The 23,962-nt window shown below is 48.9% G+C and overlaps 1 protein-coding gene across 7 annotated transcripts in view; it reads right to left on the bottom strand.

Moving 5' to 3' along the window:
• Window positions 1-23,962, bottom strand: part of ATXN7L1 (ataxin 7 like 1) — a 230,425-nt gene that overhangs the window by 106,687 nt on the left and 99,776 nt on the right. Inside the window, exon 4 of one of the 7 annotated variants that reach the window (XM_027573344.2) lies at window positions 21,597-22,048. The exons of the other annotated variants lie outside the window; for them this stretch is intronic. Coding sequence (XP_027429145.1) covers window positions 21,963-22,048 — 86 coding nt within the window. The 3' untranslated portion in view covers window positions 21,597-21,962. Of the gene's footprint in view, window positions 1-21,596; window positions 22,049-23,962 lie in introns of those variants that run through there. 7 annotated transcript variants of the gene reach the window in all.

Raw genomic sequence — 23,962 nt, 5'->3', positions numbered from 1 at the left:
CGTGCTTAGATGGATTCCATGCTATGTGACTCTTTTCATGTCCTGGCTCAGGATCACTTAATTGCCTTGAGTGTTCTCCTGCATGCAACTCTTGATCTCTGGCTTGTGAGTTCGAGCCCCAAGTTGGGTGTTGAGATTACTTAAAAACAAAATCTTAAAAAAAAATAAGCCCCCCCCCCCCCCCCCCCCCCCGCCCGCCCCCGGACTGGCTCTCTCTTTGCTTCAAAAATAAAATCTGGACTTTTCAGTTTGGTCTTCAAAGAGTCCCACCACCTGGCATGACTGGGCACGCTAAGCCCATTCTAAGCCCGGCAGCGTCTGTCAATCTAAACTCCAGGCTCTGTATGTCCTTGTATGTCTGCCTCCGGATCTTTGCCCATGCTTTTTCCACCACCGTGAATCCCCTTTCTCTCCATCTCTGGATATCCAAATACGATGAATCCCTCAAGCTCTAACATGTCACGATACTGTTGTCAATTTTCTCTTCCTATAATTAAATAATACTACCACTTACATACAGCTTACAATGTGTACCAGCATTTATATCTGTTAGTTCATTCAGCCTTCAGAACAATCCTTTTTTTTAAGATTTCATTTTATTTATTTGAGAGAGAGAGAGAGTGAGTGAAAGGGAGAGCACAAGAGGGAGTAGGGTCAGAGGGAGAAGCAGACTCCCCACCGAGGAGGGAGCCCGATGCGGGACTTGATCCCGGCACTCCGGGATCACGACCAGAGCTGAAGGAAGTCACCCAACCAACTGAGCCACTCAGGTGCCCCTTCAGAACAATCCTACAAAGGATGTATTATTCTTGTCCCTATTTTATAATTGGGGAAACTGAGGCTCAGTAATTTGTTCAAGGCCACAGGGCTAGTAGCAGAGTTGGGATTCAAACCCAGGCAGTCTGGCCGCACACACTTAACCCCTATGCGTGATACCTGTGACTCTTCGCAGGCTTGAGTTATAGTGACTTTCACACTTGTCTTACCTTCCCTGTAGGACAGTGAGCTCCTCCGGGAAGTGCTGTGGGTATGGTTCTGGTATACCTACTTAGTAATGGGGCCTGGCTGGCTCAGTCAACAGAGCATGTGACCCTGGATCTTGGGTTGCGGGTTCAAGCCCCATGTTGGGCATAGAGATTACTTAGAAAAGAAATGACTTAGTGGATGTGCCATAGGTATTTGCTCAGCCAGAGAAGAACACAGTGCTCAGGAGATGCGTTGAGGAGGCCAAGGGTGAAGAATTTGGAACAAAGGTCCCGGGGGTCATAACACTCTAAAGTGTGGGTAGGGAGGCCAACTTTGATAAATGATGCAGTGGAAAATCTCTGCTGCAGAGTAAGCAAATGTAAATCCAGTGAGCACAAACTGAGGCGGGCAAGGGAGATGCCAGCAGAGGTGTGGAGGTCTGCACACTCTGAGGGACCTGAGGCCATACCTTAAGGCCTTGCTGCACAAAGTGTGGTCCCTGGACCATCAGGGGAGCCCGTTTTGAAATGCAGAATCCTAGACCCCACCACAGACCATGGAAGCAGAATCGGCATTTTTTTAATGATGATACAGAACTTTGTTTTTTTTTAGAGAGAGAGCGCACATGTGTGTGGTGGTGGGAGGCACAGAGGGAGAGGGAAAGAGAGAATCTTAAGCAGGCTCCACACCCAGCACGGAGCCCGACGTGGGGCTCCATCTCACAATCCTGAGAACATGACCTGAGCTGAAATCAAGAGTTGAACGCTTAACCAACTGAACCACCCAGGGGCCCCAGAACCTGCATTTTAACAAGATCCTCATGGGAGTCATATGCACACTAACGTCGGTACAAGGCTCCCATAAGGCCAGACATTCAGGCCCATCCCAGAGGTTGTAACTTAATTGGCTTGGGGTGGGGCCAGGGCATCCATATTTTAAAAAACATTTTCAGGTAACTGTACCATGCATTCCATGCCTTCCCTAGAGACGTGTGGGACAGAAAGACAGGGGATGGCAGGGGATGGAGAATCCCAGCTCTGCCAATAATGAGCCGTATGACCTTGGGCATGGCACTCAATGTCATATGAAGAAAGCAGATCCGATCAGTGGTTCATGACACTCAGAATCAGAAATACACTTCTTGGGTCAAGTGAATTTTAATTCCCACGGCTGGGCCTTAGGAGTTTAGCAATGACTTCAGAGGCCATGGGCACTCATATAGCTTCTAGACCAGGAGAGATCTGTAGAACATCTAGAGTAGTGGCTCTCACGCTAGAAACATATCAGAATTACCTGGAGAGCTCTTGAAAAGTACCAGTACCGAGGCCCTACTCCCAGACATGGTTGGGAACCTAAAGTTCTCCCAAGTGAGTAGACTATGCAGTACGATGGAAAACCACTGGTCTCAGAGTAAAGATGTGGAGGTCACATAGCACCAAGAATGTGGCTTCTGAGGTCTTTTCAATTCTTTGAGGTTTCCTATTTGTGAAATGGGGCTAACAACACCCATTTGTTTTTTGTTTTTTTTTTAGATTTTATTTATTTGACAGAGACATAGCGAGAGAGGGAACACAAGCAGGGGAAGTGGGAGAGGGAGAAGAAGGCTTCCCGCGGAGCAGGGAGCCCGATGTGGGGCTCGATCCCAGGACCCTGGGACCATGACCTGAGCCGAAGGCAGACGCTTAACGACTGAGCCACCCAGGTGCCCCAACACCCATTTGGTTTTTAAAGATTTTATTTATTTATTTGACAGAGAGAGACACAGCGAGAGAGGGAACACAAGCAGGGGGAGTGGGAGAGGAAGAAGCAGGCTTCCCACGGAGCAGGGAGCCCGACGCGGGGCTCCATCCCAGGACCGTGGGATCATGACCTGAGCTGAAGGCAGATGCTTAATGACTGAGCCACCCAGGCATCCCAACAACACCCATTTTAGCAGCCTGTTGTGAGGATGAAATGTGACAAAGTCACATATACCTTTGACCTTAGTCGAAAGTCACTTCATTGTGAATCCAGCTTCCTCGGTGGACTAATGGGAACACTAAGCCCTAGAGAGGCAGGTCCAAGTTCACATAGCTGGGCAGCAGCAGAACAGACATGATGCTCTGCTCCAAATGCTAATTCTACCACACTGTGTAGCCTCCTCTGGATATGGGAAAAGAGCCCAGAGAAAACCCAAACAACCCCAGATGGCCATACTGAACTCTGGCCAGAGCACTGGGCCAATAGAGAGTCCCTCACACAAAATAAAGCCTTCGTTTTCTTTACCCAAGAACCAGGTCGCTTGGCTTTCAACATGTTGCTGATGGTGTTTGATTCTGACCCATTTGAGTTCGACCTTCTTTTCTGATCACAGTGTCAGGAATGAAATAAATGCCTCCGTGGGGACAATGGAGTGGGAGAATGATTCTTCTCCCACTGTGTGGAAGGTGAGCGGGAATGGGAGGTGAGGGCTGAGGGATCAGCCAGCTGGAAGGTGGTTTCAGCAACTTCGATGTGAGGGCTTAACGGACTGTGAGTACTATGGGTGAATTGGGTTCCCCTAAAAGATGTGGGGTCCTAACCCCCCGTACTTGGGAATGTGACCTTTCTTACTTGTAAATAGGGTCTTTGCAGATAACTGAATTAAGACGAGGTCATGAGGGTAGACCATAATTTAATAGGACTGTGTCCTTAGCAAAGGGAAATTTGAACACAGAGACAGAGACACACAGGGAGAACAGCTTGTGAAGATGAAGGCAGAGATGGGGGTGATGCATCTACCGAGGAAGGTCTAAGATGGCCAGTGAAAACACCAGAAGCTTGGGCTAGGCATGGAGCAGATTCTTCCCCCAGCCCTCAGAAGGAAGAGACCCTGCGGACACCTTGGTCTCAGATGTCTGGCTTGGAGAACTATAAGACAAGAAATTTCTGTCACAATACTTTGTTACAGCAGCCCTAAGAAACTGATACAGTGAGGGCCAGATCCTTGCTCAAAGAACCCGCTGTCATGCACCAAGGCAAGGAGACTCAATGACTTCGCTAAAGAAGAAGAACTTCAGAGGAGTAAGAGTGTTCTGTTTCTTGTGTGACCTACCCCATGGTGGGGATGCCCTGCTTTATCTGGTGCAGGGACCTAGCCTTGAAATACAGCTTGTGTTCTAAGTTCAAGAATACCAGCCTCTTTGTTGATGTTCTCAAATATGCCTGGATTTAAGCAAAATCCGGGGATAATTTTCTCAGTGAACAGTATAGCAGGTAGTAACTCTCTCTCTTTTTTTGGGGGGGGGAGAGAGAGAGAGAAAGCTTGGGGAGAGGGGCAGAGGGAGGAGAGAATCCTAAGCAGGCTCCATGCTCAGCGAGGAGACTGACAAGGGGCTTGATCTCACGACCCTGAGATCATGACCTGAGCTGAAATCAAGAGTCAGATGCTTAACCGACTGAGCTGCCCAGGCGCCCCGGGTAATAACTCTAATATGGTTTGCTTAATACACGCCTGGTGCTCTTTTAAGTGCCTTATGGATATGAATTCATTTGATTTTGATGAATTTTCACAACAATCCTCCCATGTAGGTACTCTGATCATATCCATTTTATAGACAGAGAAACTGAGACACAGAGAGGTAAAAAAACTTCTCCCCAAGGCTGAGCAACTAGAAATGTTAGAGCTGGAACGCGGACCATCTGGCTGGAGAGTCCAGGCCCTTCACCACAACAAAAAAATGGTTACCGTTTGCTTGAGGGCTTACCCCGGGGGGGGGGGGGGGGGGGCGGGGGGCGCGCAAGTGTTATTCTAAATACTTACATTCTTAACCCATCTCACATTCACAACCATTTATCCAAGCTCTGTTTAATTCTTCCATATTCACACTTCCAGAAAAGCTATTTCTATTTTGAATTTAAAAAGGCCCCCCATTTTCCATCACACACACACACACACACACACACACACACACACACACACACACACACACACACACCCCATCAGGTCACTCCTACAAAGCTGGTCACCGGCTGCTGATCCCACAGCTACCCCTAGTGGATATCGTCCAGTGGCCAGCTGCTTGCTCTTCCCCCTCTCAACACACTGCGCCCACCCCAACTTCCAGCCCTGGTCCTCCAGCTAAAATGATAAAGTGAATGCTTCTCTGGGGGAAAGCAAGACCTCCTAAGGCCGAGGTCATGCTTTCCAAACTAGGATTTGATCGATCTCTTTACTTTCCTGGTCGGAGGCTTGGGGGAACTGGGCCTCCCAATCACTGTTGGTGATTTGGGTACAAAATAATAACTCTTGCTTTGACTAAGGGAGTCAGAGAGGAGAAAGGAGGGAGCCGGAGAGCAACATGGAGGAGGAGAAGGTGAATGGGCAGAAAATTAAGGAGGGAGAAGAGGAAAAAGCGAAGATAATGGCCTATCTGTGCCAGGAACAGGGGCCAGGTACTCAGCACACCCTTCCCACCGCCAGAAACCCCAAGAGGCTGGGTAGCCTGCTGCACAGAGCCAGACTCAAACCCAGTCCTCCAACCGCTGTCCTTGAGAGCTGGGGGGTGGGGGCAACTGCCTGGCTCAGCAGTTCTGACCAACGGGAGACTTTTCCGTGCGGATTTTCTGTTGGGTGGGGAAGTGAAGCATTTGATGAATTTGATGCATTTCGGTCGGGTGGGGAAGTGATTGCATCTGTAAAGTCCACAAGGAGATTTCTCTACGGTTCCACGTAGCCCCTCAGGGTAACCTTGAGAAGGCAGCTTTGATCATCGAGAGGTTTTTTCCTCTTAAGAGATGGATGAGAGTCACACAGATACCGAGTAGGAGCCCAGGCAGTGCCCACCTGTGTGCCCTGGGGCCTCTGGCTCTCAGCCCCCTGCCCCACCCAGCACAAAGGCCAAGGAGGCCAGATGCGGCACAGCTTCGTCTCAGGATTAGCCAGTGAGACGCCCCAGTGCTTAACGGTTCCCCAAATCTGTCTGATAACTTAGGAGGAAATAGATCTTTCTGCCTCAGTAACAACAAAATTGGTCTTTGCATCTGTGAAAATTATGCTCTAGATGACGGCAATCCTGAACATTAATCAAGTATCAATCACTGACATGAGTGGAAAATAGAGCTGGAGTCTTTATTCAAGCCTTGTTGTGAGCGAAGCAAAGCGAGGGCTGATTGTGGAGGATACCCTCTTACAGGTTTGAAACAGCACTGTAGAGTGCAAAGAGCATGAGCTGGGGTGGGGGGTGGGGGGCAGAGGCCTGACGCCACTCCTAACGGCACCTGCTCCCTGGGCCTCAGTTTCCCCATTTGTAAAACAAGAGAAACACTGTGGGCCCTCGGGTCACTGAGGGACTGAGTGAGAGGAGGCGTGTTAAGTATATATCCCGTGCAGGCCCTACACAGAAGCAATGATTTTTTTTTTTTACAGATTTTATTTATTTGAGAGAGAGAGAGAGAGAGAGAGCTCGAGTGGGGGGGGAGGGGCAGAGGGAGAAGCAGACTCCCTGCTGAGCAGGGAGCCCGATGCGATGCAGGACTTGATCCCAGGACCCCGGGATCATGACCTGGAGCCGAAGGCAGACGCTTGACCGACTGAGCCACCCAGGCGCCCTGGAAGCAATGATTTTTTAATGGCTCAGAATAATTGGGGAGAATAAACCTACTTTTCTTGCCAAACATTAGCTCAGAAGGTATTTAACACACGTGGCATCCACACCACATTCCCTTTCATTTCCCACTCCAGTTTCTGAGCTGTCTGGTGCCCACCAGAAGGGCCTCTCCTCACGTGAGTGGCACTGCCCGGCTCTCCCTCTGTCCTTGTCCCAACATCTCTGACTCAGACCTTACCCCTGGCAAGAGCCTTCCGCCCCAAATACAAAACCTGAATCTAACACTGAGGAAACATCAGGCAAAGCAAACTGAGGGTCATTTTACAAGATAGTAGCTTGTAATCTTGACCAGGGTCAAGGCTGGGAGCGGCAGGCTGCAGGACCCTCCCCGATGCAAGGAGACTGAAGGGCCGGGACAGCTAAACCCAACACATAAGTCTGGATTTTCACCTTTTTCTTGGCTATATGGGGAAGTCGGCAACATTTGAATAAGGTTTCTGTTGGTGATATTAGTTTCCTGATCTTGACATTCATGCTACAGTTATGTAAGAGAGTCTCTTTGTTTTTAGGAAATACACATTGAAATGTTTAGGGGTAGGAGGACATGATACTTGCAACTTACTCTCAAACAGCTCAAAAAAACCTATAAACCACAATATATAAAAACATATGAAAATGTCTATCTACACACATATATATGGGGGAGGGGGATGAACTATTTTTGCAACTTTTCTGTGAGTCTGAAATGTCCTTCTTTCCCCCCAAGACAAGCACTCCACAGTCAACCACACTGTCTCCCTTTCAATCTGTGAATGTCCTTGGAACGTAGTTTTTCATGTGGCTGGTGTGTAGGGATTTCTTTTGTCCTTCTCAGGCCACTGGACTCACAGGCAAATAATGTTACCATGGGAAGGGTCCTCAGAGACCAGCTAATACGAACCCTTCCAGGTGACATGGCTAGGTGCAGAGGGGCCTTCGGCTTTTTGTCCCTCAGCTGACTGGGCCTGAGCCGGCCCTGGATTCTGGGTCCTGACCGCCGACCCCCCGCCCCTCACCGAGTGCTCTTTCTTTGACTCCACACTGTGTGACCGCACAATGCATTCAGCCCAAAAGAAGTGACAGCTGTGGGACATGGAGCCCTCTGGCCTTGGGGGCAATGGATGGGGACCTGTCGAGAGTGGGCAGAGGCCCTGGTGTCAGGGTCCTCTTCCCTTCCTGCAGATGGATTGTGGTATGAACAATGTTCGGCTCTAATCTAATCTGTTCCCAGGGCTCGAAGGGACACCTATATGTTAATGAGTCTCAAATTTGTCCCCCAACCCTGACCTCTGTCTGAAGTCCCCACTCCTGTATCCAACATCTAACTCTTGCCCGTTGAAGGGGCACCTCTAATGTAACATGCAAAGCCGAATGCTCCCCTCCTCCCCTCCCCTGCTCTTCCTCATCTCAGTTCAGCCCTCCATTTGCCTGGTTGCTCAGGCCAAGCCCTGAGGGTCCGCCCGGCCTCCTGTTCACCGGCCCCTCGCAGCCTCACCATCAGCCACACGATCCCGTTGGCCCCACCTTCCAAAGAGACCCAGAATCAGCATTTCCCCAGCACCACTGACACCAGCCTGATTCAGGCCACTGTGCTTTCTCCCCCAGGCTCCCATAAGCACCTTCTGATGGGATCCCGCTCCCACCCTTCCAAGTGTGTCCCCCACCCAGTGGGGGGGAGGACCTGAGGGAGCTCGAAACCCACCCATGCATTTCGGCCTCACTCTGAATAAGCCCCAGTCCTCACCAGGGTTTACCCCGTAGGCCTCCTGCATAGTCACGCCCCTTTCTCACTGTTCTTCACCCTAAAAGCTCCAGGCGCCCCAGCTCTGCTGCCCCAGGAGCATGACCGGTCTGGCATGCCCCAGGCTCAGGGTCTTCCCCTGGCTGCTCTCCTTGCCCGGAGTCCTTCTGCCAAGTATCCACGAGGACCCATCTCCAAGTTCACACAGGACCGGCCTCAACCCTCTTCAGACAGGCCTTCCCTGACTAGCTCATGGGGAAACAGCACTCCCTGCCCTTCCCCACATTGACTTTCCTGATTTGTTTCCCTTCTCTATCCCCCCATTAAGCTCCTAGAGGCCAAGGATCCATTCGGTTCCCTTTGTATTCTCGCTACTGAGTGGCACCTAACAGGAGCTCAGTACATGTTTGTTAAAGTAATGAATGAATGCATTGTTAAGTTAAAGAAGAAAGGAGGAGAACAGTGTATATAATACACACCCACTTATTAAAAAAGAAAAAGAAATGAACACATCTATGCTTGCCTAACTTTTTTGGAGGATTTCACAGCTATGGCCTCTGGGAGGCTGAATGGGTAGCTGGCATGGCAAGGGAGGGGGGAAACTTGTCAGCGTAGACCTTTTTGGTACCTTTTGAATCTTTTTTAAAGATTTTATTTACTTGTCAGAGAGAGAGAGAGAACACAAGCAAGGGGAGTGGCAGGCAGAGGGAGAGGCAGGCTTCCCACTGAGCAGGGAGTCCGATGCAGGGCTCTATCCCAGGACCCTGGGATCATGAGCTGAGCTGAAAGCAGACGCTTAACCAACGGAGCCACCCAGGCGTCCCCCTTTTGAATTTTTTAGTAGGTACATGTATTGCTGATTTGATGAATTAAGAATACATATGTAGGGGCGCCTGGGTGGCTCAGTCATTGGGCGTCTGCCTTCGGCTCAGGTCATGATCCCGGGGTCCTGGGATCGAGCCCCGCATCAGGTTCCCTGCTCCGCGGGAAGCCTGCTTCTCCCTCTCCCACTCCCCCTGCTTGTGTTCCCTCTCTCACTATGTCTCTCTCTGTCAAATAAATAAAATCTTTAAAAAAATACATATGTATATCAAATCATTATGTTGTACACCTAAAGTGAATACAATGTTATATGTCAATTACATCTCAATTAAAAAAAGGCCACCTGTAATTGAATCCACATTTCCTCCCCTAGAATGTTATAAGGCACACTTTCACCAATGTGAACACACATGTATTATGGATATAAAATCATGATATACAGATTCTGTATGTGCAGTACATCACTTTTTTTTTTTATTGTAAAACCGTTTGGTGAAGTTTATCATAGTCGAGCCTAAGAGACATGATATCTCGTGCCTACAGTCAGAGTTCTCAGAAACCTCCCACACATGCACAGGCCCCTGGAGAACTAAATAAAAAATAATTGAAAGGAAGACTGAGACAGAAGAAACAAAGGCAAATTAGCTTTAAGGATTACTTGTGGTTAAAAAAATAAAAATAAAAAGTATGCCCACCCCCAAGGCCCAGCCTGGGTAGGGGCCATGACTTTTCCAGGTCTGAGGGTCTTGTGACCGACCCTCTGCTGTACCTGGTAATGTCCTGGCCCTCCACAGTCCTCACGAGAAATATGAAGAGACACTGCATCTGTGCAAAGGGGCAAGGGGCGGCGGTGGAATGCTGGACCTTAACCCCTGGGAGAGTGGCCCAGCTCTCTTGCACTTGAGGGACTCTGGGCAAATCCCTTGCATGGCCTCAGTGGGTCTTGGGTCCCTCTACTGTAGCGAGGGGGCATGGAGGTTGGATCTGTCATCTTGGAGGACTCTTTCCAGCTCTAACACTCCATAGTTCTGTTTTGAGGAGATGCTGCCTGTTGGACCACAAAAATGGACAGGTGCTACACCTTTGAGATCCATGCAGACATGACACTGACGTCACGGGAACCCTCCTGCCTGACAGCGACCCAGCAGGGCGTCCTCCTGGCTACCTGAGCCTGAGCATGACTGAACCAGAAAGCTAGGGCTCACCTTCCTGCTTCCAGAGGCTTCCTTGTCGAGGCTGGGACTTGGGACTTTTGTACCCTGTGCCTCTGCCAAGTTTTATTAGCCAAGTAAAGTGCTCTGGAGAGCTGCTACACATGATCTGAGCAAAACAACCGGGAGCCAGGCGTGGACAGGGCTCCCTCTGTGTCCTCGGGGCTGGGCCCACTCCAGAGAGCAAGGAGGAGGTTGGGTGGTTTCATGAGCCAGTGGGGCAGACTATTAAAGTAAACTTCCCTTTCCTGAAAGATGCTGGTAAGAAAAAAACCATGAAAGGCCCCGAGTTGGGGAGGGGAGAGGGCAGCGGGACAGAGAAATTGTGGACATCGATTCTCCAATTATCTGCAGAAGGAGAAGCAAGGAAATGGCAGGAATTCATGGAACTGGCTTCTCCCTCTGGAATGCCCCCCATGTTACTGTTTTCATTACTACCGTTGTCTTGCTAGCTATTTCAGACTGAAACTAATGTTAAGATTGGTTTGCATTCCCTCTGCACATGCCAGTGAACTGGTGGAGAGATGTTTGGGAGTGTGTGGGGCTCCAGAAGGAATTCCCTGGGGGGGTCAAAGAGTTCTTGATAGATAGTCCTCCAAATAGAGTTTAGGGTGTAGGTACAGCCTGGGGGAGTACGGAAGGACCAAGTAAAAATACTCTAAGTCAGACGGGAATGAGAAAGAAAGTCTATCTCTCAAAAGAAGTTGGATGATGCCTATGGTTTGATTTTCTTTCTTTTTTTTTTTTTTGTTTTATTTACTTATGTGATCTCTACACCCTACATGGGGCTCGAACTCACAACCCTGACATGAAGAGTTGCACGCTCCTCCGACTGAGCCAGCCAGGTTTGATTTTCTTAACCAATGTATTTAAGTCTAATTCTGCCCTTACTGTGAAAGCTCAGGAGTTGTAGTCTTTGGAGGTGTCTTTTGGGGCCTGGGAGTGGGATGGGGAGGGGGGCGCAGAGTTGTCACACTCAGAAAAGGGCCATTAAAAGAGGCTGTGGAAATTCTGTCCCTGGGTATTAAAGCGGACACAAGACAGCATTTAGGCTGGTGGGTTTAAATTGAGGGGAGCTGCAGAATCCCTCTGGGATAGGGCCTGTTCTTCTTTATTTCAAAAGCCCTGGAAACAACAGTAATTCAACCTGCTTCTTTATGTCGTCCCCAAACCTGCTGCTTCCCAGGTCCAGGCGCCGGGCTGAGAACCACGGCTGGACCTGTTCTGGACACTTATGGCCCATGAAGTTTCTCCCTGCACTCTGACTATAAAATCTTCATGTACCTCTAACAGCTGTGTCTCATAGGAATCTCCCCGGCCTTCAAATGGGAGAACTGGGCTTTACCCCCCTGTTATTTCTTTTCTATTTAAGAACATTTCAGAACTGTGTGTATAGGCTACCGGCACCTGAGGAAGAAGTGCAGGTTGCAAAGTCTGTCTTAACACCAAAGGAAGGTCACGTCCCATTTCCAGGCCAGGACCTGTCCTCTGTTCTGTCATTCACCAGTTTGCATTCAAACGATGTTTTATGAGCAGTTAAATGTTAACCCAGGCACCTCTTTACAATTGCACTGTTTAAAATGTTACTTTTATCAATCACTTTCCAAATCTGTGAGCCCCACGCCTCCCCAACTGCCCTGCCCTGCCACCCGATGCTGCTCCTCAAAATAAGGCCTTAACTCTTTGAAAGTGGTTTTTCCTTTTTCTCAGTTTGCCATTCAAAGCCTTCCATCGTCTGTCTCCAGGATGATCTTCCAAACTGCCCCCTTCCATTCTCCTTGCAACCCACGCCTACTGCTTCAAGCTGGCTGGCTGCCTCACCCTTCCATATTCTCCTCCTCGAGTGTTAGAATAACTGCATGTGTCATTAGGATTATGGATGCACCTTAACTATTCCCAATGGCTAAACATCTTTCTGCTCCTCCTCTCTGAATTTTGCCAGGAAGGGTACAAGGAATTATCTAGACCAGTGGTTGTCACCTTTGGCCAGTCACTGGAATATGGGGTTATGGGGCGGGACGGTGGGGGGTCGTGCATTTTTTTTTAACTTGAGGTATAACATGCATATAGGAAAGAGCAAAAATCACAGGGTGCCACCTTTTAACTTTGGATGTACAAAACAGCCTCATGTAACCAACGTCAAGAACCAGAATGTTACCAATGACCCAGAAAGACTGGGGTAAAGGAGGCTTTTGAAAAATTCTCACTTTGGACCCAATCCTCTGAGACCCTTACTCCTAGATGTGAAGTAAAGCCCAGGATTTACATCTTTAAGATTTTCCCCAGAGAAGTCTGGTTTCCCATGCACCACCAGACTCAGAGAGCATGAATCTACCAGGGGTTTTCAAATTGCCCCTCATGTGTCACCTTGGGGGATGGCGGTCGAGACAGGGAACTGTCAGACCCGCCTTCCCCTTCAATCAGAGCCACCTGTATCTCTTTCTTAAACTGAGCCTTCAGTTTAAGAAAGGCCTTCTCTCTGTGGATGAAAACAACCCCTTACTGCACAATTCTGAAAACTACCTATATTGGTCGGTTCACTGAGGAAGCAGAACGACAAGGATGGATACGATGGATCTGTAAGTATGGACGGAGAACAGGTATTGGACCTTTCACAATAGGACTTGCTGGTTAAACAGCCCCTATAAGGCTGTTTTGTATTCGATGCTGGAGTGTGAAGTCCACAGGGCAGGTAATTGGGAAGGAAAGGCCTTGGAAGACCAAGAACAATCTGGAACCCCATGAGCATGGATTAAAACTCTTGCTGCCTCTGACCTTGATATTAGGGATAGCCCCCAGAAGCCATGGAGCTAAGCACTCGCAGCTGGCCTGGGAGTCAGAGAAGCCGTAGGGGGATGCAGGGAAAGGTGGAGCGATTGCAGACCTGGCCGCTTCTACCGGCAATGGGGTGAGCCAGCAGGTAGCCGACAATGCATGTACTGCTTCCCTTCTGTCCTCCAGCTTTCCCCAGAATCCCTCTGTGGCCCAACCCAATGAGGAACCCACAGACCAGGGAATTCTGGGAGACGTAGTTCAGCCTAGACAGGCCGACCCGTGACAAAGCCATCACCACCCGGCAGATTGATGGTTCTCAAGCTTGGCTGCACGCTGGAATCACGTGTGGTTTTAAAAACACAGATGCCAGGACTAGCACCAGGATATGAGAAAGCTTCCCAGGTCACCCTAATGACCCTACAAGTCCTGGCTACAAACCACTGCCTGGCAGCCTCAGACTAGCCCCAGCCTGGGAGGAGGAGCATAAAAAAATCTGCTTATTTTTTCAAGGGTTTTCTCATTATCCTGCCTTCCTGCATCGGTCTTTGAGATGCCAGCCACAACCCTCCCGTGGTGCTCAGCATGCTGGCTGCACCGCGGACCAAGCCTGCTGGTTATCTGTCCCCCTGTTGCTCAGTGGATCAGGAGCACAGTGACAGACCCTGGGATCATCTCAACGCCGGCAAGCTCATGGTGAACTACTCGGAAGTTTTCACTACTAAGCTTCTAAATAAAGCACCTCTCCTTCCCAGGCACAGATGAATTAAATGATTATAACGCAGCCAAGTGGTCAGTGAGCACCTCACCAAGGTGTGCTGGAGCCGCCACTGTTGGGTCATTCTCAAGGACAGCTGAAAGGTGAGGATGACATGAGCCACCAGAGGAAAAAAGCCAGAAAAGAGGTGGGGGCCAGAAAGAGCTCAGGTTCAAGTTCCAGCATGGAGGGGGCCTTCCTTGGGCAATGTTTCCAAGGCTCAGGCTCAGCCCCACTGCCTGCAGGGGTCATAGAGAGCATCAGAAGAGAGGGATGCGAAAGAAAGAGCTTGGTGGCGGGGGGTGGGGGGGAGTCCAAAAAGCAGGGGCGTTTCTGCATGCCGGGGAGTGACTCTGTTATAGGGAACGGTTATCTCGATTACGGATTTGATCCTTTGCTTTCTTCTTCCTATCCACAATGTGGTCATTTCTAATGAGGTCTGAAGCGTGAGATTGACACAATTGATCAAAAGAAGGTCTTTGGGATTTCCTCTGGGTTTCTATTATTTATGCTCTCCCAGTCCTCCCCATTACAGCAGACAGTGGAAGCCTGCTGGGCCACCCCGTTCCATACTCTGTACATAAGTTTAGAGAGAGAAACTTTCTGAGAAGCAACGGCAGGAATCTTTCATACCATCTCTGTGAAGCTACCCTGGGGAAGGATCGGGCCATGCTCCAGGATGTTCAGTGGCCTATGTTTACTCTGTAAGGTCACTTTCCGTGCCCCAGTGGATTTGAAGCTTCTTGAGGGCAAGGCCGATGCTTGATCCCCCTGTACCGGGACCTCGATGCCTAGGACAGTGCAGCAGGAAGGATCCCGGACACAGGGATCCCAAGTTCCGGGTTCTAGTTATAGCTCTGCTCCTCAAAAGTGACTTGAATCCTCCTTGGCCTCAGTTTCCTCCTCTATAAAGTGGGAAGTACCTACTTTATGAGGTTATTGTGCAGTGTCCAGGAAACAGCGTGTGGGGAAATAACCTCTGTGACCCCAGAAGTGTTGTCCAAGTGGAAGAAACCGTGTGAAGAGCTGGTACTTCTCTCTAGAACAAGGTGCTGGCTGATTCCCTTGTCAAGGACAGGGCGGCACAGAGTGGCGGACCTAGGCTGCTGCTGAGAGATGCCCAGGGGTGGAGGCAAGAGGGGGGGTGTCCCCAAGAGCCTACGGAGTGAGAGCAGTCTCTTTCTCCCTGCCCCTCTCAGGAGATCCCTGTGCACGCTTCCTCGCTACAAGCTGGTTTTCGCCTGGGCCCCTGTTTATTCATTCATCTTCTTCATCCAGTGTTTCCTGAGTAACCACTGTGTGCCAAGCACCATGCCAGGGGTTGAGAACTCAATGGTGAGCAAAAACAGATGAGGTTCCTGCCTTTCCTTCCCAAACAGGTTTGGACTCAGGCCTACGCACTGAGAGAGTTGGACAATTAGTTTCATGTAGCCCCAGGGACAGATGGAAATGTTGTGTTTTAGTGGGATCCTAGAGTTAGCTGGAAAATATCAACATGTTGAGGGCAGGTGTAATAAGAAGAAGAAAAGGAAGAAAAGGTAGACTCCCACCCACCCCCCGATGGGTCTTCCCTTACTGTGTCCCGACCTCAGGCTTCAAGAGTCCTACTCTTTATGACTTTATTCCCTTATTGAAGCCAGCTCTCACCTAACTTACTCGTGCTAAGGTGGTCAGTGCTCTCGTGGAACTACACTTAAGAGGGGCGAAAGCCTCGAGGTACAGGAATGATGCCCCTGCCAGACAGAGAGATGTCAGAGGTCATCCTAAAATCACACCACAAGGGTGGCTGCTTCAGAATGGCATTTCCAGGGACAGTGAGGTGGAGAAAGTGGGGCTCATGGCAGGGGTAAGTTCTCCTAAGCAAACCTTTGTGGCCTTTAAAGATTTCCGAAGGTCAGGGAGGAAGAAGAGCAGGAGCAGATGTTGTTGTTGGGGTCCCAGCTTTTGTTTAGGGAAGGTAGGTTTGCAGGTGTGCTTATGCCATTACCAAAAGCAACTGACTGGATAATTAGCTACATCAAAAAAAAAAAAAAAAAAAAGCGGGGGAGGTGGGGAGGAGAAAGACCAGAGGATTTTCGGTAGCCAGGAAAAGCCCTACCACCAGGCTCAGAGTTCTGACCAAGCTGCCAGATAACCCCACTGATGAATTTCCAGCTGGATTTATAACTTTCCTCTCAGTGAGAAAACGAAGACATATTTTAAGATGAACCCCCCCACCCCAAGCCAAATTCTGGAAAGACTGTAGGTAATATGAACCCCAAGTGGATTCATTAAAATAGAAGTTTCTATTGTAAAATAAAGCATAGACATTCAAAACCACACAAAGCAAATGGATTGCACTGGGAAAGATGAGAAGGCAAATGCCCCAGTAAGCACCGGCCAGGTGAGGGGAGAGGACTGTGCCGCCCCCTCCAAGAAGCCCCTCCACACACATGTCCCAACTGCAGCGCACCCCCTGACCCCCAGAAGCAACCACACTCCTAACTTACACTCTTCAGTTCCTCGTGTTTGTTTATGGTGTCATTACTGAACTGTGTGTCCTGAGACGCTGTAGGCCAGTCCCGTCCACATTTTATTTTATTTTATTATTTTACTTTTTTGAAGATTTTATTTATTTATTTCTGAGAGAGAGAGAGAGAGAGAGAGAGAGAGAGCACAAGTGGGGGGGCAGCAGACAGAGGGAGAGGGAGAAGCAGGCTCCCTGCCGAGCAGGGCTCAATCCCAGGACCCTGGGATCATGACTTGAGCTGAAGGCAGACGCTTAACCGACTGAGCCCCCCAGGCGCCCCAGTCCTATCCATATTTTTAGATGTCCTTTACATTTCTGTTAAGTGACCACCAGTTCTAACTCCACCTATGCCTTATCTGTTATCTGTTGAAGGCTCAGACCACCAAACCTGCATTTTTCCACCGTCTGGATTTTGCCTTGGTGCATGCCAACGCGTCCAAGTGCACTCATTCTTAATGCAAATAATCACCTGCCTGAGAAAAACCCTGTATGCAAGGCATGTTCTCAAGGAGGGCACACCCCACCGTAATCACTTTCTCACAATAGAGGTAATGAGACAGGAGGAGAATGGGATCTGGGGGAGCTCTCTGTGTAACTAGTGATTTATGACATTTTTTTTAAACAATTGGAAGTGACTGGGGAATGCTTCTCTTTAATGCCTTTCAATATAGTTTGGAATGGGGTGTGACATCGCGCTATGCCCCAGGGCCCAGGGTTGTATACTGTTAAGTTTTATCAAAGATGATTGCATAATAGGAGCCTGGATGTAGCAAAAGCCGAAGGAATCTCCACCACTGACCAGACTCACCAAATGTAATAAATATAAATGACAGATGAAGGGAAGATGAGATCTGGCCATTTACTTATGGTTTGGAGCAAGAAAAGTTACACTTGAAAAGTTTTTCCTTTCTCTAATCTCAGCAGATAGTCCCAGAAACACATTAGCATTTCATAAGGCTTTATCAAATACTGACTTAATAAAGAGTGCATCCACTTAATGGTGACCTCGAGACCACCCTAATAAGTCCAGGACCCTAAATTACATGCTCCAGGGCTCTGACACCCCAAAATGGACAAAAGAAATGAGCACTCTTGTACTAGGAGACAAGAGGTTTTATAACACTTAAACATGTGTTCCATGATTCATTGTTTGTGCATAACACCCAGTGCCCCACACAGAACATGCCCTCTTTAATACCCATCACCAGGCTAACCCATCCCCCCACCCCTAATGATGTAATGTACGGTGATTAACATAACAATAAAAAATTTAAAGAAAATTAAACACGTGTGAGGGACGCCTGGGTGGCTCAGTCGGTTAAGCGTCTGCCTTCTGCTCAGGTCATGATCCCAGGTCCTGGGATCGAGCCCCACGTCGGGCTCCCTGCTCAGTGGGGAGTCTGCTTCTCCCTCTCCTTCTGCCCCTCCCCCCCACTCCTGTGCACACGTGCTCTCTCTCTCTGACAAATAAATAAAATCTTTAAAAGAAAAAACATTAAACATGTATAGGGTCTGTTTTGATTTGCACAGAAAGAAAAAACTCCAAAACTGATGGATACAGCAAAAAATTCAAAACCCAAGGCACTCTTCAAACGCAACAGGCTCCTGATACCACCTTCAGACCTTTATTACAGCAGTATTATATAAAGCCACGGAAGGGCCCTGAAAGACGTCAGGGGGAATAAAAGAAATCAGACGGAGGCCCGAACTGATCACATTCTGGTTCTCTGTTCATACTTTCCTTGGTTCCCCAGGGGGTTTTTATTTGTAAAGGAGATCAGGATTGTGTGCCCTCCTCCCTGCCAACAGCGGGCAGAACGTGGGATGGGAAGGAGCAGGGAGGGAAACATAATCGGGAAAAGAACTTAATGCACAGTGGACGGGCAGACCCAGGTCTTTCCTGGGTTCAGGAGTTTTTCAAAACTGCTTACTTGGATTGGGTTCCTGCTCCTAGAGCATAGACGGTAAGTGAGTTGCAATTTGATAAGTTTTTACAACACTCTAGGGTATTTCCAGCGATGACAATGTGTATGTTTAAAACTCTAAAACCAAATTATTTTGAATTCACTTTCACGGAAAAGGCAAATCTGATTCAGAAGCTTTGTTCTGATTCTTACTGCCTGTCCTAGGCTACCTTTCTGAAAGATCTGACAGTCCCTGGAATCCCGGGCCCCGTGACACCGTCGTCACTCTGAGCTAACGGCTTCTCTCCCGGCTGCTCCCCCTGCTCCCCCGGGCCCGTCTCTGGCTCACGAGGAATCCCACAGAGTCCTTCCTTGAATCCTCTTCTTGTCCCTGCCTCCACCCCAAACCCCATCATGGGCTCCTCTCTTCTCAAGATTTCCAACTTCAGCCTCTAAGAGCCACCCGGGGTAAGACCTTCCAGGAGGGCAGGCTGAGCTGGGGCCCAGCGGGGACGTCCCAAGGCAGACCAGAACCTGGAAAGGGGCTTAAATCTGCCATGGCTCCCATGCCTCTGTGAGCTCACTTCTCATGCTGGGCTGGGCTCAGGCTAAGCATGTTATGAGCAGTGTGGCATGTAATCTTCACACTGCCTCCCCGAGAAAGCACGATCATACCCATTTTCTACACAGGAGATTTCAGCCAGCAGAAGGCAGGAACTAGGCGAGGCAGAGCTGAACTGTGAACCTAGCTCTGAACCATCATCATGCTCTTCCATCTGAAGCAGGAGACTATGTCCTTGTGTTTCTGGACATCAGAAGGACTCAAGAGCTTTGGGGTTTGCTCCTTCGGGGGAGCAGAGGGAGGACAGATCAGTGGTTACAGGTTTCAGCTCTGTTGCCTCTGCCAGGCAGCCATGGGAGAGGGTCCAGCCCTGCCTGTAGCCAGGTCCCCCCCTTCCCCACTGAACCCCCAGCTTCCCCATGAGGGTCCACCACTGAAGACAGGTACAAGGCCTCCCACACTTCCCAGAATGGAATGGAATGGGACTTCTAGCGACCAGGGCCTGGGCATTCCTTTTTGGCAAACTGTGTGTATCATTTTACAGGAAACCACTTTACCGACTAAACATTTGAACCTATGACTATCAGAGAAAGTCCTAGTTTTGGGAGATGTGGGGAAGAGGTAGAGACATGCATGGATCTGTCTTTAGATCAGCAACATGCTCTTTTACCATCATGCTCAAGAGTAGGGGTCTTCGAACCCTACCTGAGCCATTTTAAAGTCTTCTTGAATACCACCTCTTTACTTCATAGACCCATGTTCTACACCACCAACTACACAAACAAAGTAACTGGTGGTCTTTTCTTCTAGTTTGTTTTTAACTTTTTCCCTATTGAGCATCTAGTTTTGTCAGCCTGGTTTGGAGCATGGGGAGTGAAGATGAATGTTGAAATTGGCCATTGGAGGTTCATTTACTTATCATGTCTTTCCTACTCAATGGGAGTCAGTCCTGAGATGATAAGCATGGGGCTCAGGTGCAGCCTGGGCCACTCGTCCCCAGTACCCGCACACAGACTGCCTGGATCAGGGCCTGGCTCGGTGATGCCTAAGCTGCCATGTTGGAGGAGTAACCACTCCAAAGGACCATGTACTTAGCTAGGGTATGTGTGTGTTAGAGTGACTTACCCCGCATGGATGGTTGTGATAGAAAGTGGGATGTAAACAGAGACCCAGAAAAAGCTCATAGCAGTGAAACTGCCCTCAGATGGATCTCACACCATGGCTACCTGCCTACACATCCAGCCCTGTTCCTCCTACTGGAACACAGGCAGTTAAAAATGAAATGACTCTGGAAACTGAAATCTACTTATCCATGGCAATTTAATAAATAACTAAGGTATACTAGGCCTTATTAAAATAAATGTGTAGTGTATTTTCTTTCTCTCTTTTTTTTAAGATTTTATTTATTTATTTGACAGAGAGCGAGACAGTGAGAGAGGGAACACAAGCAGGGGGAGAGGGAGAAGCAGGCTTCCCGCAGAGCAGGGAGCCCAATGCGGGGCTCGATCCCAGGACCCTGGGATCATGACCTGAGCTGAAGGCAGATGCTTAACGACTGAGCCACCCAGGCGCCCCTGTAGTGTATTTTCTTATCCTCTGATGCTCACTTCTTCACTTGTCAGCACCTGCTGGTGGCAGCTGGAGTAATCTCACCAGTTTTGCTGTGTGTGTAAATCAATTCGATTTCCCCCCAAAAAGATAAAAATCACTAAAGCGATTAAGTTACAATTGAGGTTTGTCATTGAAAGCACAGATGAAGTGAAAAGGCTGAGGAGGACTTGTCCCGAGGTCACCAGTGACTTCCTTGCTTGCTCTACCGTAGGTGATGTTGTGGTCAATCAACACACCTCCTGTTACTTCTTGAAATTCCCTCCTCTTTTGGCTTCCATCACACTATTCCTCGCTCTCACACTGGCACCCTAACTGTTAATCTGCCCATCTATCCGTCCGTCCATCCATCCATCCATCCATCCATACGACAAGCACTGGAAAAAATGACAAAGTATATTTATGTCTGATTTTACAGTTAAAAAATGTTTATGTATATTGTTTCATGAATTTCTCACTACAACCATGTGAAGTGGCTGCTGGTAACCCCACGTTACAGATGAGGAAACAGGTCCTGAGAGGACCCGTGATTTATTTACAACAGCACAACCAGCAGGTGGCAGAGTCTGAACACACAGTCAGCTTTTCATCCCAGTAAGAATTCACAATGGCACTCTCCTACATACTGGTCGGCCTTTAATTTCTCCACTAGTCTCCCTGTTCTGAATTAAATGTCATGATTCAGTCGATATATGAGACAGTGCTAGGCTCTGAGGGATCAAAGACTGGGTCCCTGCCCTCCTGCAGTTTGTGGCCTAGTGGAGGAGATAAGCATTAATCATATGTTCACACAATAAACATTTGTTTTTGAGGTGTAAGAGTGCTTACTCAGTTATGGAAATCAGAGAAGTCTTTCAGGAGGAAGTAATCATTAAGATGCATTCTGAAGGATGAGTAAAGAGTTAGCTTTGGGAAGAGGAGAGGAAGAAAAACAATCATATACAGAGTAGGAAAAGCATGTGCAAGGGCCCTGTGGTGGGAAGACCCAATATGCTGAAACACTGAAGGTCGGCTTGATTGGCATATTAGAGAATGAAAGGGGGCCTGGCACAGGATGTGGTTCAGACCATGCAAGACTTTATAGCCATGACAATGATTTACTTTAAGCTTAAAAGCAATGGGAAGCCAAGAGAATGATATAATTAACTTTGATCTTCAATTCTGACTTTCCTGAGCAGAATGGGTTGTAGAGGAGCAAGAATGGAAGCACGGAAAACAGCTGGAAGGCTTTTGCACTTGTCCAGGTGAGAAGTGATGACAGCCTGGACCAGGGTGGTTGTGGTGGACATGAAGAGAAGAATCCCACAGAGGCCCCCTGCTCTGCTCAAGCCCATTTTCTCCCTAAACCCTGTCATCAGAGTGTGCTCACGAGTTTGCAGCACATGGAAGCTTGTCCACACTGCGGGGCTCCGCTGGAGTCTCCTCTTCCAGGAAGCCTTCTCCAGACAATGCCAGTCCTCCAAGATCTTTCAGAAGCTCTGTCTACCTTCTGCACTGTCCATTCTCACACCTGATTCTCCTCTATGGCTTGGCTGTTCTTCGGTCCATTCCTGGAGATGGCTTCATTTGTCTTGTTGTCTTGCTTTCTCCCTTTGGAAAGTAAATGCTTTGTTGGCATTTGCTGAATGGTAGCAACAGGGCTCCTCTGGAAATTACATTTGTAAATGATTACTCACGCCAATTGCCTTATCTTTTTTTTTTCTAAATTAAACACTGGTTGCTTAAATCTGTCTTCATGATCTTGTTCTATCAAAACGTATGTCCCCAATTTTTCTATAATTTCCTCTAAACTCGTTTCCACATTTCTCCTAGTAGAAAGCACTTTCAGAGGGAACCGAGTGAGAGGGCGGGGTGGGGGCAGGAGTGTAATTAAACAGGGGCTGTCTGACCAGAATTCCTATACCTTTTAATGGGGTATTTGATTAATCCTTTCCACAGGCACCATTATTCATGCCTTGATGGAATCTTATTTTATAGCCCTTAATACATGGACCCAATTTATCCACATCACATTGTATTCTAATACTTGTCATCCAAGTTATTAGCTATCTCCTTCTTAGTGTAAAATCATCAGCAAGTTTGATTAGCTTATTCCCCAGGGATGATAGGGGAGATAAGAACAGACACAGTACAATAGGACCACCAATGGTTCTGCATTCTCAAAAGAAGACTGCTAAACGGGATCCATTTATGCAGCTGGGGTGGCCAAAATAAACATATGTCCCCATGGGAGGGTCTCTGTGTGGGACCCAGGAGTCACAGCCACAAAGGGCTGACTGCCTCTGTGCTAGCCGTACCAAGCCATCATCCCTAATGGGGTCACTTTAATAAAAAAGAGTGAGGTTCCCCCACTCCTGCTTCCTAACATCCCTCCCCCAAACATCCTTCCTGGGAGGCACATCCAAGAAGCTCCCCTTTATTCCAGGATACCATGTCTGCCTGGAATTGCTCTCCTTTGCCTCCTGGGCATCTGGAAGGCCAGATGATGGAGATGCCAGGGCTGTTGACTGCTCTTTCTCTAGGACAGAGATGGCTCTAAGCAGGCGCCCCTTCTTCCTCTTCTCTGCAACCAAACCTGAGCCTTGGAACTCACAGGGGGCTTCAGTCCCTTATGAGCAACGTAGCCCATGGCCTGAAGAGATAAGGGGTCTTCATGACCACTACAGGATCATGGGCTCAAAGCCCCCAGAGCTTCCGACGCCCCTTCCTCTACACAACCCCCCTTCCTCAGCCCCGTCAGGCAGCACTCCCAGAGCCAGCCCTGGAGTCCTTTTCAAAGCTGTCATCCTTCATCAAAGGCCCTGCATCACTTATTCCTGTGCTCTTCTGAGCCTGGCAAGGGGAGGATGAGAGGGCCTCACTCTGTGGTGGTGCCCCTCCTTCAGGAGGTGGCGTCTCACTTTCAGGCACTTGCTTCAGCCTTCTGGCTTTCTCTCTCTCTCAGCCTGCTGGCGCTGCGGGAAGTCAACTGCTCTGTTGTGAGTGGGAGAAACTGAGGCCTCCTGCCTACAGCCTGGTGAGTGGGCCATCTTGGAAGAGGGTCCTTGGGCCCCAGCTGAGCCTTCAGATGAGAGGCTCAGATGACTGCCTGACCACAACCTTATGAGAGAGCCTGGGCCAGAAGCACCAGCTATGCCACTCCAGGCCTGTGACCCATGGAAACCATGCAAGACAGGAAATACTTGTGGTTTTAAGCTGCCAGATGTTGGGGTCATTTGTTACATGGCAATAGGTTACTTATACACTCTCCCTACTTCAGAGGAAGGTCTTGATCCCCTCCTTCCCTTCAATTCCCTGCCCAGGTTCCACTCTGATCTCTTCTCTCTGTTTAGGGAGTCTGGTGTCCCTCTGGTACCTTCTACTGACTCATCACTGGCCTCTACTGAGTGTCCTCATGGTCTCGAGGGCTCTTTCCCGGAGAAGAGGGGGATGCATGGTGCGGGGGAGCTCTCCAGGGCCTGGGCTTGGGAATTCTAGCTCTTTGCCTGCCATCCAAAGTGACAT

This window comes from Zalophus californianus, chromosome 12 (genome assembly GCF_009762305.2).
Source record: "Zalophus californianus isolate mZalCal1 chromosome 12, mZalCal1.pri.v2, whole genome shotgun sequence".
Lineage (NCBI taxonomy): Eukaryota > Metazoa > Chordata > Mammalia > Carnivora > Otariidae > Zalophus > Zalophus californianus.
This window is presented reverse-complemented; position numbering and strand designations above follow the sequence as displayed.